The sequence below is a fragment of the Eleutherodactylus coqui genome, chromosome 11, assembly GCF_035609145.1.
Source record: "Eleutherodactylus coqui strain aEleCoq1 chromosome 11, aEleCoq1.hap1, whole genome shotgun sequence".
NCBI classification, from domain to species: Eukaryota; Metazoa; Chordata; class Amphibia; order Anura; family Eleutherodactylidae; genus Eleutherodactylus; species Eleutherodactylus coqui.
The window spans coordinates 14,988,158-15,009,913 of record NC_089847.1 but is presented as its reverse complement, the minus strand read 5'-3'; the positions used below and the strand labels follow the sequence as shown (position 1 = coordinate 15,009,913).

Genomic DNA, 21,756 nt, shown 5'->3' with positions numbered 1-21,756 from the left:
GAACTTCGAACTGGGCGTATGAATTATGGAAAATGAGTATCTTTACAGTGAGATTATTTTCAGTAATGCGTCGGGATAATCATCGGGTCTCCTTGATGCGAGGTGAACTAGATCTGGCTACTGATTTGACCTGTTAGCAGCCTGATATATATCTATCACTGTGGGTGTTTAAGAGGCGGCGATGTACATCAAACCTCTTGAAGACCAACTTAACTTTGTACATCTGGGAGAAAAATCGTATTTATAATTTTGTTGCGCTTGGAACCAATCTGTACGCACCTTATCTGTTCATTGCAATAGAGGGATCCTGGCCTTCGTCTTCTCTCTGAAGGGCTTTAGTTTTTCTAGACTGTTTCTGCCTCTGTGAAGGATTTATGCGGAGGATATGCCATCAGTAGGTTACAACTGGACAACCTCTTTTAGATTTGGTAGTTAAAGGTGTTGTTCAGGACTTTTAGGACCTAACTTATTGATTGACTTATCCTCAGAGTAGATACAAGAAAGATCACAGTTAGTCAACAGCACAGCTAATACACCACACAGTGGAACATCGCATGCGGAGACGCTAGAATCTGGAATTCATAGATCCAAACCAGTAAAGGAAAGTCCTTTGTGACCTCAAATGTCTTTATCAAGCATAAAAACAGGGTGTGTGTGTGTGTGTGTGTGTGTGTGTGTATATATATATATATATATATATATATATATATATATATATATATATATATATATATATATATATATATATATATATATATATATAACTAGCGTACCCGTCGCGCGTTGCTGCGAAGACAGACATACATACATACATTCGTTTTTATATATCTAGATGACGGCAGCAGCGACCACTGAGGTTTTGTAGGCCGCTGCTTCCCCCTTGCAGGCTGAATAAAATAGCCGTTGTGTGGAACATCCAATTTATCCGGCTGCTGTGGCTTCTTGGGAAGATAGCCTAGTACATGTTTGCCCACTTCCAACTCCAATGGAGACTGACTGTAAATGGCTGGCGTGCTCTAGTATTTATGGTTTCAAGCTGTACGTGTCATTGCATACAGTCTATCTATCTATCTATCTATCTATCTATCTATCTATCAGGGTTATTGCATACAGTCTATCTATCTATCTATCTATCTATCTATCTATCTATCTATCTATCAGGGTTATTGCATACAGTCTATCTATCTATCTATCTATGACATCAGGAAATGAGAGAATTAGATTCCGTACGTAAAATTTGAACGCTAATTCTTTGGCGCTTTGAATTGAATAATCGAGTTGGGACCCATTAACTTTTCCTATTTATGACATAATCAATGCTCGTGCCAAATTTCAAGTTTCTATGACATTGGGAAGTGAGAGAATTAAGTTGGGATGAGACATAAGGCCTTGCCCATAAGCATTCCCCAACCTCCAAGAACTGAACCTACCTACCTGCGCGTTGCTGCGAAGACAGACATACATACATACTTCGTTTTTATATATCTAGATGACGGCAGCAGCGACCACTGAGGTTTTGTAGGCCGCTGCTTCCCCCTTCCAGGCTGAATAAAATAGCCGTTGTGTGAGAATCGCTGGGGGGGGGAGACATTCTTACTGCTGGGAGAATTGCTGGGGGGGGAGGGGGAGACATTCTTACTGCTGGGAGAATTGCTGGGGGGGGGGGGGGGGAGACATTCTGACTGCTGGGATAATCGCTGGGGGGGATGGGAGACATTCTGACTGCTGGGAGAATCGCTGGGGGGGGGGGATGGGAGACATTCTGACTGCTGGGAGAATCGCTGGGGGGGGGGAGACATTCTGACTGCTGGGAGAATCGCTGGTGGGGGAGCGGAGGCATGACTGCTGGGAGAATCGTTGGGGGGAGGGGGGGCATGGTGACTGCCAAGAAAATCTCTGTGGGGGAAGGGGGGCATGATGACTGCCAGGAGAACCGCTGGGGGGGAGCCATTATGACTGCTGGGGGAACCGCTTGGGGGGAGGGGGGCATTATTATTGCTGGCGGACAGCTGGGGGTGGCATTGTGACTGCTGGTGGACCACTGGGGGGGGGGTATTATGACTGCTGGGGGAACCGCTGGGGGGGGGGGGGAGCGGGCATTATTACTGCTGGGGGACCGCTGGGGTATGTCACTCTTATTACTAATGGGGGGAGTGTCACTATTATTACTGCTGTGGGATGTCACTATTATCGCTGGGGTGAAGGTGTCACTATTACCGCTGGGGTATGTGTACATGTGGCAGAAATGGGCAGGGCTCTTTCAGAATAGACCGGGTGCAGATTTTGACTGCTTTTTAGATGCGGAAATGCTGCAGAATTTTCCACAGAAATCTCCGCTGAGGACATTCTGCAGTATTTCCGCGTCCAAAAAGCAGTCAGAATCTGCACCCGGTCTAATCTGAAACAGCCTTGTCCTTTTTAGAACGACGGGGGTAAAATCATATGTTGTGATAAGCCCCGCCCCCTGACGTGTTGGCACTTTGCGATACATTTGTAGTTTGGGCACTCGGTCCCTAAAAGGTTCGCCATCACTGGCCTAGTACATGTTTGCCCACTTCCAACTCCAATGGAGACTGACTGTAAATGGCTGGCGTGCTCTAGTATTTATGGTTTCAAGCTGTACGTGTCATTGCATACAGTCTATCTATCTATCTATCTATCAGGGTTATTGCATACAGTCTATCTATCTATCTATCTATCTATCTATCTATCTATCTATCTATCTATGACATCAGGAAATGAGAGAATTAGATTTTGTAGGCCGCTGCTTCCCCCTTGCGGGCTGAATAAAATAGCCGTTGGGTGGAACATACAATTTATCCGGCTGCTGTGGCTTCTTAGGAAGATATCCTAGTACTTGTTTACCCACTTCCAACTCCAATGGTAATTGGCTGGCGTGCTCTAGTGGTTCCAAGCTGACGTGTCATAATAGAGCCTTAATGACATCACAATGCAGCTTTATAGAACATGTTGGGGCATGTTCAAGGGCGTCCGATGTTGATGACATCAGTGATGACATCACAATAGCAGGTGGCTTACTTATTCGATCTACGTGGGGGGGGGGGGCGTAACTTTCGACGACGCTCGCGCGCCATTTATCGTAGGATATTTGTACTATGCCTATAATCTTCCCAGGAGTGTACTCAGCAACTTCCCAAAGTTTCATGGCGATCGGATGAATGGTGTAGTAGCGCATAAAGGACAAACAGACACGCACGCACGCACGCACGCACGCAGACACGCACGCAGACAGACATACATTCAATTTTATATATATAGATATATATATAAATGTGTGTGTATATACCGGGGTTAGTGCTTTCCTCTTTTGAAAGCATCTGCACGGTCGCAGGCCAATGGGCGGTTTTCTGGCAATGAGCGCACAAACTGTCACCTCTCATAGTGCTACGGACACCTGCGTATCACGCCAAATACACAATTAGTCACCTTGCAACATCAGTCAGCTGTCCCCATTGTGTCACATAAAAACCCATACAAATATCTATAGGGCATGAAAGAAAGACTATAATTAGATCTATCTCCAAATGTGTACAATAATCGTAAAGTTTTTATATACTAAGGGCAGCAAGCCAGCAGTTATTGTTATAGCTCCCCTTCTTTCAGATTTTATGTCAAACTACTTATGTTAGAATACCATATAACCCAAAGAGACAGTATCCTATACACAGGGGACCCCCATTTGCTGTACCCAAATCCATCCTCCCAGAAAAACAATCAATCAGCAAATGTCAATCCAACAGTACTTTATTTCATATAAATAATAGAGAGCCATAGCCCTGTTATATTACACACACAGACCACCAAATGTTCCTACACAGGTCATATCCATAAGCCACCAGGAATACAGCCCACTAAATTGCACATCAAAGCAATATATTAAAAACAATTTTGCTCTACAGAGCATGATGCCCAGAGCCTCCCACCAACTTATGGATGCATGTTTGATTTTACTATCCTATTCAGAATAGGTCACCAATAGTTGATTGGCCGGGTCTGTCTCTCAGGATCCCCAACGATCAGTTGATTTCTGGGCCCTCTGTCAGTATGAACAGCACTGGAAGCATATAGCGCTGTCAGCATTGTAGGCACAGCTCCCTTTTAATTCAAAGAGAGCTGTGCCTGTAGTACCAGACTGTGTCACCGCAGTTAGGGTGGCACTATGTGCTTCCATAACTGTCCGTACTGACATGGGAATCAGCTGATCATCAGAAATGAAACTTTAAAAGGCCCCAAAAAGTTGGCATATCTTGCACGCTTTTCGTGGTTCGTCGTCCTCTGCAGGCTACAGATCCAGGAGTCGAACATGTAGGCTGGATGCATTAATCAGTCTCCATTTACTCAGCTAAGTGTCGTAATTTCTTTTGCTTAATATCGGAGCACGGTGCACTACATCCTCGTTCTTTATATCCATCATAAAATGATATGTACCGAGGTTTTATACATGCAGTGAATATAGTACATTGGTGTTTATACAATGCTGCGAATGATATCATTAAATGCGCCGCCACAGCCCATGTAACAGGTTGTTTTATTCATAAATTGAGCACCGAGTAACCTTACAATTATGGATTTCAGCTTGAATCGCCGCCTGTAATTAAGCAGCTGGTGAATGTATAATGTAATGCACTGTGCATGGCAAGCATCCCAACCCGACATTACTGAATTCTGCCGCCGCTAAGATGTTTACGTGTTTGTGCTTCAGGAAGCTGCAGAGGAGAGTCGGCCAACTGAAGCAGCAGTTGGAGGATGCGATGGAGAAGGAGGTGACGGCACATCAATATCTGGCCAATCTCATAACGCTGGCTGAGAGCATCGCTGGGGAGCGAGACGAGCTCATTAATATGGTGGGTAATAAAAAGGAGCGCACTCTGGTTTTCAAATAGTACTGCCAGTTAAAGGAGTTGTCCCACTAAAACCGGTTATCTCTTATTCACGGGTTAATTTACTGATCAGTGGGGGGTCAGACTGCTAGGACTTCCACCAATCCCAAGAAAGGGCGTCCGGAATGTCCTGTGATTAAGGCAGCAGCAGTCGCACCTCCACTCCATTCATTTGAATTGTATCACCGCAGATAGCAAAGTTCAAGCACTTGGCTATCTCCGATGGTCCCATTGAATTGATTGTAGCTGCGGTGCGCATGTATAACTGCCGCTGCCTTCATTGCTCGAAGCTCCATATCTTCGTTCTCAAGATAAGTGGGGTTCCCAGCAGTCAAAACCTGGCCTTTGAATAGGGGATAACTTGTTATTATACGACAACCCTTTTAATATGTGTGAGACAAAAGAGCACCATTTACGTAGATCACACTAGTGCAGTGTACGTTTTACTAAAATTATGGATTTGATAAACCCTTTAGAGCAAGTATCAAATTTTGGCATCCGTTCTTCAACACATTCAGGGTGCCTTCACAATTTTGATAAAATTGTGCAATTTTCGCGTGATGCGAGAGTAGTTTCATAACTCTGCGTTTTCACTCAATGATTTTCAATAATTTCATTCCCATTTGCGATGTTTTCACTCATGCCATGTGGAGTGAAAAAGAATCGCAGCATGTCCTATCTTTCTTTGTTTTTGTTATGTTCGTGTGGGCAAATAAGCACCAGTCCCACACGAGCGTGACCAAAGGTCAGGGATTTGAGACAACTGACAGACTGGGGAAAACGACCGAACTGGCATACGAAACTCAGAAGGGGAAGCTGACCCTGTGCTGAAGGGAAGATGGCGAGACCCTACCTAACAAGCAGAGCAATTGCCTCAATAAAGGTGGCCCCACGCTGAAACCTCGGCCCTGGGTCTCCCAGCATAGGTGGTACACAGAACCAGGACAAGTACGGACAAACCAAATGCACAAACACATTTACCACACAACCTCACACGCTAAAGCAGGTGGTAATGCTGAATATAAAAGCGAGGGATTCGTTTGTACATTCGCCAGTGAACTAAAGCTGCAAGGCCGCTACAAGGCTCCTTGTGTCTTGCAGTCCCTATTCTAGCAAGACCCTAAACAGGCAGCACAGGACACCAAATACCCAGCAAGCTGACATGACACAAACACAGCAGACAAGACTGAGGAAATACAGCTTCCTCTTACAGAGGGGCTAGTGTATATATCTACACCCAGACCCAGGGGATTGGTTGACCAGAACAACCACACCCAGCCAGCTCAATTAACCCTCATTTGTACAGGTGTGCTTCTGAAACCCAGTAGAACAACAAACTCTAGCAGCACAACCTAACAGTTGTGCTTTTGTTTATCTCCCATGTTTCCCTATGGAGCCTCCTTTTTATCGCATCATAAAGCACAAACTTGTGATTTTCGTGCGATGCAATGTGTTTTTAACATTAGAAAGTTCTATTGACTTTCTTGCGAGAAAACGGCAATGGGCAGCGATGTTTTTACAAGAAAAAGCATTGTTTACACTCAAAAAATCGCGGTAACGGACTCTATTTTGCCTCGATTTTCTCACGCGCTATTGTGATCGCAAGTGTGAAGGAGAAACCTGACAATAAATGTCTAGTTCCCCTGCTGCACCACCACAGGACTAAGGAAGCATTACACAGTCCATTTAAATCAATGGGCTTTCCATGTAACCCATGGATGAGTGGAATACACTCTTTGCAGCCACTTTGAGGGTTACTAAGGCTACATGATGACCTTAGTATCACAGCATTAAGCTGCATACAAATTGTTAGAGTATACGTTCAATTTAGGTGATACTCAACGGGTATCATAGCCTTATCAATCAAATATGCTTAATTATTATTCAATGCATCGAAGAAAAACAATGAGAAACCCACAAGTGATGTTTTGAAGCTCTTCTGAGGCGTTTTATTATTTGAATAGTTTATATAGAGAAATGCAAAGTGATGATAATAATCACCACATGTAGCAGAATGGTCTGCCACTTTGTATCCACTGTGTGGGAGTATACACCAAGCAGCTACCCCCCTCTATATAAGGAGGCTGTGTGAGTGACTGCCTCATCGGTGTCCCTCACAGGTGTAATTAGCTCCCTCATTTTGGTAGTCTGCTACCTGCATGGTGAGAGGATGCGGCAATCTTCCCCTCCTTAGTCAGTAAGTATATGGCCATTTTCTGTGATTGTCAGTGTCTCAATGTGTCCAAAATCGTTGTACAGCCATGGTTCTACCCAGAATTTTCTAATGGTGTCATTGAAAATAGGTTCTATAAACCAGGCACCCTTTTAGCCACATGAGGGAGTGTTGCGGTCGGGTATGAGAACTCTTGCAGCATCTGCAGTATGTACCAGTAGATAACGATTAGCATTATGGACAAGCGGCATGCTCCCTATCTAGGAGTTTTCAGGCAGTATTTTAGATCATATTCACTTTGGTTCAGTGTATTTGTGGATCCGGCAGAGGGACGGTACGGGCTGTGTCCTTGGTAAATTGGAGAAGTGAACACGTCTAATAGATTGTGGCATTACAGATGGCAGGCAGCAACTCCCTGCCCTGAGCCTCAGCAATCCTAGTGACATTGTGCGCGGAGAACTTGATGCGTTCTGATGTCTCTGCCTTCATATCTATTTTAAGGTTACCTAGAAGCTAAAACATTCTCCCTGTGGAAATCTTACCAACATGAAAGCCTCACAAATGCAGGCATCAGATGCCGAGATGATAAATACATACGTGACCCCCATGTTATTGTGCGGACCATCTGGATTCTCAATTGAGTTTCTAAGGGCTCACACGAGCGTATGTGTCCCGCTTATTAAGCGTGTATTTTTTATGCGTGTAAAATATACAGTAAATATGCGTGTACATGTGTATTTGCTGCGTATATAAAATCCCCGTAGACTATATTGGTGCGTATTATGAGCCAAAATAGGACATGCTGCTTTTTTTTATTCACATGCATATTAAAAACTGCGGGAGTGACTGGGCCAATAGAAATCGATGAGCTTTTAGCACTGCTATTATGTGGGAGACATCGTCGATGGTTCGGTGCGTTAGGATCGGACGGATGGTTCGGTGCGTTAGGATCGGGCGGATGGTTCGGTGCGTTAGGATCGGGCGGATGGTTCGGTGCGTTAGGATCGGACGGATGGTTCGGTGCGTTAGGATCGGACGGATGGTTCGGTGCGTTAGGATCGGACGGATGGTTCGGTGCGTTAGGATCGGACGGATGGTTCGGTGCGTTAGGATCGGACGGATGGTTCGGTGCGTTAGGATCGGACGGATGGTTCGGTGCGTTAGGATCGGACGGATGGTTCGGTGCGTTAGGATCGGACGGATGGTTCGGTGCGTTAGGATCGGGCGGATGGTTCGGTGCGTTAGGATCGGGCGGATGGTTCGGTGCGTTAGGATCGGGCGGATGGTTCGGTGCGTTAGGATCGGGCGGATGGTTCGGTGCGTTTGGATCGGACGGATGGTTCGGTGCGTTTGGATCGGACGGATGGTTCGGTGCGTTTGGATCGGACGGATGGTTCGGTGCGTTTGGATCGGACGGATGGTTCGGTGCGTTTGGATCGGACGGATGGTTCGGTGCGTTTGGATCGGACGGATGGTTCGGTGCGTTAGGATCGGACGGATGGTTCGGTGCGTTAGGATCGGACGGATGGTTCGGTGCGTTAGGATCGGACGGATGGTTCGGTGCGTTAGGATCGGACGGATAGTTCGGTGCGTTAGGATCGGACGGATGGTTCGGTGCGTTTGGATCGGACGGATGGTTCGGTGCGTTTGGATCGGACGGATGGTTCGGTGCGATGCCTTAGATCGGCGCCTTGGATTGGATAGCTGGATCAGATTCGGGTACCTCTACACACTGCGGTGCTCTGCTCTAAGCACATGCGGATCGCTGCTAATTGCTGGGAAGCACCTGGACTTGACAATTAAAACAATAGCAAGTTGTAGCCTAGCAATTAGCAGTGATCCGCATGTGGTTACAGCGGATCACTACAGTGTGTACGGACGTCCTTATATTGATAAAAAGAATGTAGTTAGCAGCAAACAATCGGTCAAAGCAAGAATTAGCTGAGGCCGTGTTTGCATATGCCAAAGAAATCCACTAAGAATCCAGAAGCTTGACAAAGACTGCATAGGTCAAAATGTCCCACTATTTATGGAGGAATAAAAGGACTTTTATACTTTTTGCACCAAATTATGCTGCCTCTCTTCTTTGAAGATTACTTCACGTGTCCTTAGGTGATTGACTTTAGTTATAGTTTATACTGGTACTAAAGGGATGTGATGGGTGCTGGATTCTGTATTATATATGATCGTATAAATTATATTTGTTAGGATCCCAGGGTGAGCTCAGGACCCCTCAATGACCCGGAAAGGAGGGACGCTGTGTACAATGTGCCCCCCTCTCCTTGACGAGCCCAAGCCATCAATGCATTACATGGACCGGGTATTCATCTGAATGCCCTCCATGTAATGCTACGTTTCAGGGGAGATTCCGGGCTGTCATAGAGCGGGACCCATCGCCTTGAGGGCCATATTCTGAGAGAGGTTTTTTCTGGCAAAATAATCCCTTTAACGATGCTGTATCTGCTGTGTCATTAATATAAAGAAGTATCTGTTTTCTTCTGCTCCCCGGTCCTCTTGAGTAGAGCGTTTATGATGTGGCACTCTTACAAGTTGGCAAGTCAACTCAGGCCGGCTGTCAGCATTCATAATTCTCTCTCCTGTCCAGGTTGGCATTCGTGGTGATGAGATGAAATCAGCATTTTTGGAAAGTTACTTCTATCAGGATTATAGAAGGATATTAACAAAGTGCTCACTAATATCTGTCAGGCCTGGCAGCCCCATTTTTTTTAATGAAATGTTACTATAAGCCTCTGAAATGTTTAATCTGAAAGAACCTTCTTTAAAGTGCCGGCTCCATGTATACATATAGTAATAGCGCTGCGGAAAAAGTTGGCGCTATACAAATAAAGAGGATGAGGATGAGTAATCGTGGCAATTTAATCGAGGAAATTTTGGGACCCATCTGAAAAGAAGGTGCCCATCTTGCCCCCTCACCCCTTTCCCCAATTTCCATATACTTTGTGAAACTGCACAGAGACTTGCCCTTCCCAAAATCACAACAAAGTTACCGGATTCTAGACAAGAACGTTCTCCGCTAAAATATTAGTAAATTAAACTTTTACTCTGTGTCTGACTTTCAAGTCAAACGGTGGCATTTATGGAACATGAAAGTGACTTCTTCTCTTCGACGCCTTTTATTTCTAAATATTTTTAATAAATTCATGTATTTTGGAATATAAAATATTTTCTTTGTTTGTTTTTCTTTAAAAATTTTCAACAGTTTCCTCTCTGAGCCTGCAGTACGTTCTAAAGCCCCCTGTCCACGGGCGATGCGAAGTCCCGCGGCAGATCTCCGCCGCCGATTCTCAGCCGGTCAGCCTTATCTGATAGATAGGCTGGCCACGGAGAATGGCAATGATTCTCCGCTTGTGGACAGGTGCCGGAGCTTTCCATAGCAAAGCGGTAAACCGCCGGCGAAATCACACCCGTGGACATGCACCCTAACTGTAATCAGGAGGACTAAGAGTCTTCTGAAAACCATTGGTCATACAGATGGACTGTTCTTCAATCCTTCAGTAAGGATGGAGGAGATGTAAAACTGTTAGTTTATTGCAGGAGAAGGAGGAGATAACACTTCATGTTACCGCCTTAGGAGGAGCAGTAGATCAAAGATTGCCCTCAGAGAAGTGCGCAGAGCTTCCCATGTCAATTTGCTCTGCTCTATATACCGTATGAAGAAGGCATCACACTGGCAGACTGGGAAAACTTGCAACCATCCAGAAGACAAGGAACGCAAGCCGGGAGGTTAATTAATGCAGCGCGCAGTCAGACGAAGTGGGATTCATCCTTCATAACTGCATGTTAGCATTGATTAACCTCCCGGCTTGCATTCGGTTGTACTTTATACAGCTTTAAGACAGTTATTTTCATTCACTATTTAATACGTTTCCATCTGCAGAGTGGTAATCTGTTTGGGCTGCACCTCCATGCATTACAAAACCGACAAAAACTCCGTTCACCTGCGTTGCGGGTTAGCTTCACCCCATTTTTCTTTCTAAGACTTCCCTCATGGGCAGAGACAGTTGACAGTGCGATTTACATGGCAGACTCTGAACTAATCCTCCCAGGTAATGATTCATCTCCTCCTTCCCCTGCAATAAACTGCTAGTATCACATCTCCTCCATTACCCCTCCTGTCATTCAGAACTGAAGAGCATTCCGTCAGTCTGCATGATTGATGGATTTTTGAAGACTCTTGGTCGTTCAGCGTACAGTATGTTAGGAGATACTGCGAGCACTGTGAGGAGGGCCAATGAAAGTTTTTAATGGAAACCAATTGGAGAAATGTCTTATGTACAAAAATACTTTGATTCATTTAAAATAAAACTTTCCAAACAAAGGTGTCCAAAGCCCTTAAAAAGGGGCATTAAGGGAATTTCACACTGATCACCGTGAGCCTGGTTTCTCATTCGTGAAAGTTGCATCTAGAAATGTACTATTATATGCTGATCCTGCCGGGTCCACGAGAGCAGGAGCCTGCGTCTGTCAGGGCATGCTGGGACTTTATGCTTGACAATAGCTGTAAAGACTGGGATTTAGCTCTGGTCACATTACAGTTGGACCCTATGTTTGTGTATACTTGGAAAAGCTCCTGGCGAATACACCAAACGTATCCATAGGCACCATCTCTTCTGGCCTCTGTTAGGCCGATATGTCCATACAAGGGTATGGACTAAAAAAAAATCTATGTGTACATATTGCACATTGTACTTTTTTTGTTTTTTTATACAACGGGGGCCTATTAGTTCTTAATCAGATGGGTTGAGATTCTCATCCATGAGTGCAATTGACTACACACAGTCCCATTACAGTCATTAGGGCTATTCAGACTTGAGTTTTATTTACATGGACCGATGATCAAATAAATTATTATAGTGTGTCCAGTTCTATTCTGACTTCGTAGATGACAGTCGCCTATTCAAGTCAATGGATGGGAAAACAAAAAAACACTCAAATTTTCACGGCCTGTTAATCTAAGAAACCTAATTGGGCCTCCATCCTTTTTTATTATTATTTTTGTGTGTGTGTGAAATACAGAAGACACACGGAAGTAGGAAAACAGATCCGCTCATCACATAAAAACGACACGTGGGCATGCACTTAGATAACAATCGGTCCGTATTTTACTGACCAGAATTGATCGTGGCGTATCCGACTGTATGCTGATACACAGGGATGTGTCACGTCCTTCCATCTGAGTTATAAGTTGGGAAATCTTTGTGATGTTTACCTTCACTGTAACCTCTAGATGTGATGGGAACAGAGCCTGAACCAGTATGCAGACCCTTTCCATGTATATCCCCCTTGAATACCAGAAATTAAGTGTTTCCATCCCTTGATGTTGTCTCGGACAGTAGATATAGAATGGTTAGAACTTTTGATTTGCTGTGCAGTACCATTAATTCGTCAGAACTTCAACAACTCCAGGACAGATGTCCATACTTCGGTGGGACCAACTATTCATCCTGACTCCCCCGGACACTTGTTTTCAATGGGTAAGGAGAAATAAGCTGCTGCCAGACTCTTCTGTCTCCAGCAGTAATCCAACATGCCCCATCTGCCCTCTGGGGAGAGTTACAGCATCCCCATACATGTTATAGTCAGGAAATCCCAGCACAGTTGGCGAGCCTGGCATCTTGCATGTTTTTGGGCACCTTTTCTTTTCATATTAGTTTGCAAAGAATAGTTAAATGAAACTTCGTGCTTGTGGTTAACTAGATCATTCTTCACAATTTGCTAAGTATTTACCTCTTGTCTGTAACAAACTCTTATCCCACATTTTAATTTTTCTGAATATTCTGTTTAGACTAAAGGTTTGGAGACCGAAAAACAGGGGGCGCTGTCGATGATGATGGAAGGCAGCGTGCGCTTGGGGCGGTTAGAAGAGACAGTGAAGGTAAGTGGTTTATATCGTTATATTGTCTAAGGAAGAAAACAAGCAAATAATCGCTACAGTAGTGAATTTAAAGGAGTTGATTAGTTTAGACCATGCCGTTGTGTTTAAAGGCGCACTGTAGAGGGAGTCTACTAGACCTTGTGCTTTTAAAGGGGGTACATGAAGCAATGTATCCCCCACTCTTTTATTATGTGTATGCTTATTGATGCAACTGTTCCTTTAAGTTTAAGATATTGTGCCCCAAGCTTGCCGTAAAGCGAGGGCGCGCAGGGTCTGCCGTGGCGGTAGGAGGAGCCTAAAAATGAAGTTAGACTGTTGCAAGGTTAACCTGTGCAGACATACCTGGGCCATGACAAGACGGAAGGCTAAAGTGGCTCCTGTGGTTTCTGGCTACCGGTTTCATTTTACCGATGACAAGATAGCCGTCTTCTAATTGGGGAATCCTGCCAAGAATTCCTAAGGACCGCATTCTTAATAAATCCGCTGAGTGGCACCGACAGACCCTGCACCTCCAGCTTTAACTTATTGGCACCGTGCGTTCACAAGCTTGTGTGCGAGTTCCGTTAATAAATCCTTCCCTTGGACTTACACTGATGCAATGTGATGTACCCCTGAGTTGTGTTCCGAGGGCTCTGTCCTCTTCTTGTGGCCTATCCGAAAGAAGGTGATCCTGAAGTGAGCGTCAGCTGCTATGCAGTCAATCCCTACTGCGCCTATACCTGACCCTTATTGCCTTCTTCGTGCTACCCTAGGGAGTACAAAAGCACCTTGATAAGTTCATTATGGAGAGTCACATTACTAAGGTTACTCTAATCTGCTTGTAGCTCTAAGTGCAAGCTGCAAACAATTCCTTATTTCTTTGCAGAAGGAATGAAGGGTTTCACTACGGCCATTAAGATGAATGGGGTTGTATAAGCGGTGCTGAGCTGCAATACCAGACACTGCCCAAGGGCAAAGGTGGTGCTGTTTTTGTAGAAAGTAAGAAGCTCTTTCTCCAGAAAAAGTTGTCAAAACTTTTGGGTCCACTAAACCACCAGCATGCCGTTATGCGGCTGGGATTTAGTTTTCTAAGGATGAGTCTCCTCACTCACCTTCTAGGTGCTCTCCTTAAGGAGAAACTTAACCCTTCCCGGCTTTTCGAGCATGGGAATACCCCTTTAAACACAATCCTGTCTCCCATTTCTCTTCATAATACCCAGTTAACTAGAGGATAATGCCTCCTTTTGTATGGATGAAGTATTGTGCAGTACGGCATTGTGAGTTCTCTCCACATAGCAGGTTATTGCTTTAGTTCCGTGTATCTGCAGTGAGGGTTGTCTGTTTAATCCGCCCGCTCGTAATGCTGGTATTCCTGGCCTCTAGAGACAGTCTGTTCTGCCGCATCCTTCTCCACGGATAATAAGTCAATAGTCACATTAGCTGATAACACTGCAAATAGGCATATAGCGTCACACAGCCTTATTTTATCTTGCGGCGGCACCCACACAGTTTACTGACTGCCTCGGAATCCCAAAATGTGGAGTGAGTCACCTCGCGGAGGACTCTAATTGGGGCTGCAGTATCCGTTCAAGCCGTGGGTGAGATTCTCCTGGCAGTAGCTGCACGTAGGAAGGACGGACCTCTGCTTACGAATTTCCATCACTTACCTGGGGAACCCAACAGAGCCTGACACTACTTCTGTAGCAGCGCTCTTGGGGTATGCTCACATGGCAGAAGCCGATGCAGCTTTTTCCGCGTAGATTCCAACCCTAAAAACCGCCGCAGATATCAGTAGCTATGCAAATAATTGGCTGCAGATCAACACATGGGTTTTGCCTTTTTTCATTGGGCAAATATGTGTGTGAATTCCTGACACAGATTTGGCACAGAATCGGCATCATGACTTGAGTTTTCAAAATCCATGAATGGGAAAAAAATCCATGGTCCATACTCCGATTTAAATTTATGGGATGCAGATTTGACATGGAATCAGTGCGGATTCCACTGCAAAAATCCACCGTGTAAAGATGAGCTTAGGCTAATTGCACACAGGCGAGCGCCGATATCAGGCCGTGAAACTCTACCGGATATCGCACTCGCCAATGTAAGATTTTCACACAGATGTGATACTTTTTATGTCAAAAAGATCCTGCATCACTTCTGGGAAGTAGCGACCCTCCGATGCGATTCCAGCAGATCGGCAAGTGTTTCCCATTGTTTTCAATGGGAAACATCACACTCGCATGCCCGAAGATAGGTCATGCGAAGTGGGGGGAAAAAATCACTCATATATATGACCCTATGCAAAAGAGTGAGGTTCATATTTATGCGAGATTTGTGCGTCTCGCAACGTGCAAATCTTACACGATTTTCTCGTCCACATGAAAGCAGCCTTATGGCCCAGACAGACAGAAAGGATTATCGCTCAACATTCGCTCAAAGGCAATCTTTTGAGCGATAATCGTTATGTGCATTTACCCGCTCCAAGAATTGCTGTGGTCTCGGAGCGCCCAGCTGATATCCAGCTGAGCGCTCCGAGCGGGGTATGCAGAAGACAGCTGGAGCGCTGTCTTCATACTCCTGCTGTGTTCTCTGAGCGGCATACTAGCTGAACCAATAATATAAGCGGTATCCCACTGAAAACTCAGCGCTTTCCTGATAAGGCTCATCGTTGTCTTTCAGCTAGCTGAAAGTTAACGATGAGCGAATAGTGCACGAAAAGTTCACAATGGCCGCGCGTTTAGACACAACGATTATCGCTCAAAAGACGGCTTTGAGCAAATTTTGAGCGATATTCATGTCTAAATGGGGTATTAGGGTATGTTCACACAGAAGAATCCAATGCAGATTTTTCTGTGTAGATTCTGCCTCTAAAAACCTGATGTGGATTTCTGCAGCAACTGTGCCAGTAATTGGCCACGGATCCATATGAGCATTCAGCCGTCTTCAATGGGCAGATCCACTTGTGAAATTCCTGAGACAGAAACGCTGCAGAATCCTTATCAAAAATTGGCGTATCACTTATTTTTCTTTGTCGAGCGCAGAATTCAAATCTACATGCGGGTAAAAATCCACGATTCAGAGTCCTACTAATATTAATGGGACGCTGATTTAACGCAGATTCGTCAGGGATTCTGCATCAAATTTTATGGCAAAATCTGCCTTGTGAACGTACCCTCCGGGCCGAGGCCTTACTTATGTCCAGAGTGATTTAAACACGCGTATGTCCGTGCCATCTGCATGCATTGCACGTGTCCGTTTATTTTGTTCCTGATCTGTTTGTCAGCTGTTGTTTGCTATTTGTTTGTTTTTTTTCTCACATGTAATAAAAAAAAGAGAGACCATTTTTCTAGAAATGCTCTGTAAAGATCAGTGAAAACTGAGTGTACACAGATGTCCTCCATGTGCACCGCTGTTTTTAATTTATTTTATTTTGGGGGGGGGGGGGGGGGGTTGTGCACCCATTGACTTGAATGGGTGTCTGTTGCCCGAGAAGTTGGACTAGAATAAGATGTGCTGCAATTCTCTTTTGCCCTACAGTCCGTGTAAATGTATAAGCGTGTCTGTATAGTGCAAATAAGGACAGCAAAAGGCTTGTGAAAAATGTTCCTTCTGAATGAGCCCTAAACGGTATGCTCGGGTTGTAAGGGTTAAATTCTCTGCAAGTACTTTATACCAGGATCCTCGTCCCTGACTGCACAAGATCAGCGGTCTATCCAGACAGTCAGACTTTCTTGATATTGACATCCACCTCTTCACTACAAGTATCGTTTTTACATGTGAATGCTATCTCTAGATTGGCACACCACCAGTGGTGGAAGCTGGCGGCACATCAAGAAGTCTTCCACTTAGAAAGTCTGTCAGTCGTGAACTACTCTCTCTTTAAAGGGCAATTCCAGCTAAATAACACAAACCTTGATTTGCAAAACCGAGGGGCTGCACTACTCTGTAAAGTGCCCGGGCCTCTTGCTTACAGCACTGAGATGGTCAGCACCCTTAATTATTAATGTCAAAATCCTGCACTAGTGAAAAAGCTGGAACTCTTCCCGAAAAGGGGTTTCCACTTTGCACAGTCCCTGCTTTTTAGAAAGATCTGTTAACAATAAGCTGATCATGAAGTGTCTCCCTGTTGGGACACCTAGCCATCAGCTGTAAACTCTGGGCAAACCTGGCAGTACATGCTCAATTTGCCTGCAGCACACCCACAGGGATAATGAGGTATTGCATGCAGTGTTTATTCCTACCAATGAGTTTTTTTGTATGATCCAGGACAGGGCAGATCCGCTAGAGGGAGAGATGTTTTTTGTAACCTCTCTGGCCAAGACATGAGAATTCTGAACAGAAGATCCCTCTCTATTAACCCCATAACAGTCATGTTAAATTTGGAAAAACCCTCCCAAAATAAGTCACTTTTTTTACTGTAGAATTTTTACTGTAATTTAGAATGTCATATGTAAATGTATTCGTAAATTTAGTTGCCTTAGGCCTCATGTCGAGAGGCATAGCGGTAAAACGCTGCAGGTGTCCCCACAGTGCTTTACCAGTGTTTGTGATGCTGGCAGAGACTGCGTATGTGCAGAGAGTGTACTGCGTATGCCTGTGTATCTCACGCACGCGGCCATGCGCAGTGTGACTCTTTTTTTTTTTTTTCAATCCCCCACTGTTTCATAGCGGGGTTGCATATTAATCGCCGCCCATTCGCAATGTTTTGCGTATGGACAGCATTGCATACACCGCCCATCCAAAACATAGGGTTTACGCTGCATGGTATGCCGAGAAATGGTGCATACAGAGATCTGTCTCTCACGCGTATTTACATGCTCATGTGCATGGATCAATGGAAGTTCAATTATTCCATTCACCGCGTATCACGCCGCTGTGCATCATACGCATGAAAAAAACGCCTGTGGATATAAGGCCTTAAGTGCATTTTTAACCCCTTAACAACATAACTAATTTTAGCTGTAAGAACCAGTAAATCGTATAAACTTTTGTGTTCCAGAGGTCATAACTTTTATTTTTTCATTAATTGCAGACCTTGTATTTTGCAGAAAGAGTTTCTATAGGAACCAATTTCAAGTACTTATAATATACTGAATAACCTTTAATTTATTATATTTATTTTTTTGCTGCTGGGTAATGGAAAAAAGGCGATTTTACCATTCGTCTTTTGGGATTTATTTTTACAGACTTCACAATGTGGTGGAAATATTATGTTACCTTTATTCTATGGGTCATTACAACTAGGAAGACACTAAATTTATAGATGTTTCATTATGTTATACTACTATTAATACGATATATATAATATTTTTTACAAAAATACTTTTTGTGTGGCGCTACATTCCAAGATCAGAGCATTTCCCATTCACAGGGTTGTATGTAGTCTTGTGTTTTGTGAGTCAGCTTCAGTTTCTATTAGTACCGTTTGACGTATATATGACTTTTTGATTCTTTCATTCCCATTTTGCTGAAGTGAGATGAAAAGAAACTGGCTATTTTGACATTTAACTTTTTTTTTTTCAATGGAATACCATATTTGGTAAATAATGTAATGTTTTATAGTACAGGTTGTCATGTATGTGGTGATACCAATTATTTGTAGGGTTCTTTTATCTTTTCACTATTTAAAGCTATTGTTTTTCTGTAAAAATGTCTAGACGCCAGGGTCAGCGATGACTGCAGGGCTAAATGGTGTAGGGAAATGATTAGATGAGCAAGGCCTCATTTCCTTTTGGGGGGAAGAAACCCCTTACGACAATCAGAGAGCAAATATGCTTTCTGATTGATTTGGGGTGATAACATGAACAAAAACTTATACATAGTAACATAGTATGTTAGGCTGAATGAAGACAATGTCCATCTAGTTCAGTTTGTCCCCCCCCCCCCCCTCCCCTCCTCCTCCTTTTGCTTTAAAATGACACCAAAAGCAGTTTGGTAGCACTGATAGAACCAAAGCTACAGTCGTTTAAAATAGAACAACCTCTGTTTGTCCAAAACTATAATGTCCCTTTCTTGCCGAAGGAACTGGGCTCCTCCAAAACTATAATGTCCCTTTCTTGACGAAGGAACTGGGCTCCTCCAAAACTATAATGTCCCTTTCTTGACGAAGGAACTGGGCTCCTCCAAAACTATAATGTCCCTTTCTTGACGAAGGAACTGGGCTCCTCCAAAACTATAATGTCCCTTTCTTGCAGAAGGAACTGGGCTCCTCCAAAACTATAATGTCCCTTTCTTGCAGAAGGAACTGGGCTCCTCCATAACTATAATGTCCCTTTCTTGCAGAAGGAACTGGGCTCCTCCATAACCATAATGTCCCTTTCTTGCAGAAGGAACTGGGCTCCTCCAAAACTGTTCGGGGAGGGGATTATAAAAGGGTTATACAGGAATGCCACAAAATGCATGCTGTCCATGCAGTCTGTGGAAAGGAGACTGCATGTAAAGACTGGAGGGGCGGAGCCTAACACCACACTGTACAGAACAGTGTACCGCTAGGCGCTGACCCCCATCCCCTTCCTTCCCCAGTCTACACATACATTTTCCCATCCTGTTCCAGGTTTCCGCTGACTGCACAGATACCTGGATAACCCCTTCAACTCACAATACCCTAATAAGTTCTAGGGAAAGGCGTTCTGGAGTGTCTTTCCTTAGAATTGTTGTGATGTCCCTCTGCTATCAGTCCTGGAGATATATGAATACATTAACCACCATATGCTACCATCCAATGATGTATGTCCTTAGACACTGACACTCCTCATTCAGTTCTTCCTCACGCTCCTTAAGGAAATGGTAACACCCAGTTGGCAATTTATTCATACATTTCCAGGAGGAATAACAGAGGAACGATATACGAAACAAAATATACTCCTAGTGAATGCAAGTATTTGGTGAAGCAGACCCATCAGGAGATCTTAGGGGCCTCTTTAAGTAGCCGTGTTGTACGTCTTGTACTTGCCGGACTTGGCCAATCATTAACATACAGTAATGAGAGCAGAATCGGGGTGGGGGGGGGGGTGTACAGGGAAGTGGACGAGGGAATGTTACGTCTCCGCTCTTGATGTCGCGGGTCCCGTTTAATGGTGCTGTTCATGTGTTCGTTATTATTCATGCCAAACAATGAAGTGCTCCACTGACATAAATTACTAGACAGCGTCTGGGACACGGATGTGACCTGTGGATCTGTTGCTATGGCGATGTCCTGTTCACATATAATCACTTTCTGTGAGCTGTAATACGCTCATATATATACTTTTAATTGACCGTGAATATGGATATACACGAAACAGGGGGGTCTTATTACTGGCAGCCACATGGGGTTATATTCCTTTTTTTTTTTTTTTTGCAGGGTGATTAAAATCAAAAACATTGAGAAAAAAATTCCCTTAAATTCCTGCACCAAATTTTGGATAATTTGGGATGAGTAGATTTGGGCAAGTAGGAAAATTTGTGTTTGTGTCAATCAACATGTCTGTTAGTTGTCGTTCCATGTAAGCAGGACCCCCAGTGATTGTGAGAATGAAGGCAAAACAGTGCTGGAACCCCCCGCCCTCTGCTGAGCTAGAAGTATGTCAATTTATATTGTGGATTTTTACAGCAGATTTCAATCTTTGATATTGAAACTTGCAGAAATCCGTGGCAAAATGCACATTATTTAGGTGCGGGTTCGGCCCCTCCGGATTTGCTGCCTCTTTGCAGACAGCTTTCGGCAACAAATATGTCCCGTGTGAAGCTCACCTAAAAACCAAGCGACTATCAGCCCATATAAACAGGCAGTTGTTCATCCATGAACTGCCTGTTTGCAGTAAAGGAGGGCGGGCGTCCAGAAGAGATCTCCTGCACCGCTCTGAATGACTGCCGCTCCTGTGTAAACCGCAGGAGTGATAGTCGGTGGGACTTCTGTCAGACAGTTATGCGCCCAACAGCCGTCCCATGTAATACCTCCTTTATGCACTTTATTCTCACTATCGGCAGAGATCGTCTCCCACAGTTATAAAGTTATGGCATACCACAGCGACGCGCCATCGCTTTCTAAAATGCGAAAACTCTTTTAAACTCCGCTCACATTTATCGCTTTCATTTGAAGCTTCGAGGAGTTGTCATTTTTGATTTGCTGTTATTGCCGGGGGAATAAGGCAAGTAGGGCACATTAAATGACACAGATAAATATATAATGCACAGTCGTCAGCGGTTCTCTAGAGCCGGAGCCGCAATTTGCAGAGGCTCTTTTAACGCATGGGGAAAGGATTATGATTAGAGCACCCCCTTTACTAGGTCTGGATACACTTATGTACACAAGGCCTTGTGAGTCAAACCTAAATATTAGAACGAGCGCCTGTTCTGACTCTTTGTGGACCTAAATGCCAAGGCACAGAAAACTTGTGAAGCAAAAAAAAAAAAGGTTAAATACTAATGAGGTTCTTTTCATTTACACGAGACACAGTCACTAATGAGCATAGCCAAGAATAAAAGTCTGTTTTTCATGGAGAAGGGTCAATATGGGCACCTTTTCCAGGCAATGAGGTGCCTGAGATTGGAGTGAACCCGCAGCCCAGGGGCGTAACTATAGAGGGTGCAGGTGATGCAGGTGCACCCGGGCCCAGGAGCTTTAGGGGGCCCATAAGGCCTCTCTTCTACATATAGGGAGCCCAGTACTATGAATAAAGCATTATAGTTGGGGGCCCTGTTACAGGTTTTGCATTGGGCCCCAGAAGCTTCAAGTTATGTCTCTGTGCAGCATGGTTTAGGTATGGGTACGGGTACAGATACAGATAGAGGGGGGGCCCCAGCTCACGTTTTGCATTAGGGCC

The 21,756-nt window shown here is 44.4% G+C and overlaps 1 protein-coding gene across 1 annotated transcript in view; it reads left to right on the top strand.

Moving 5' to 3' along the window:
• Nucleotides 1–21,756, top strand: part of CEP89 (centrosomal protein 89) — a 126,119-nt gene that overhangs the window by 71,704 nt on the left and 32,659 nt on the right. Inside the window, exons 15-16 of the mRNA XM_066583931.1 lie at nt 4,724–4,865; nt 12,881–12,970. Of these exons, the coding sequence (XP_066440028.1) occupies nt 4,724–4,865; nt 12,881–12,970 (232 nt within the window). The remainder of the gene's footprint in view (nt 1–4,723; nt 4,866–12,880; nt 12,971–21,756) is intronic.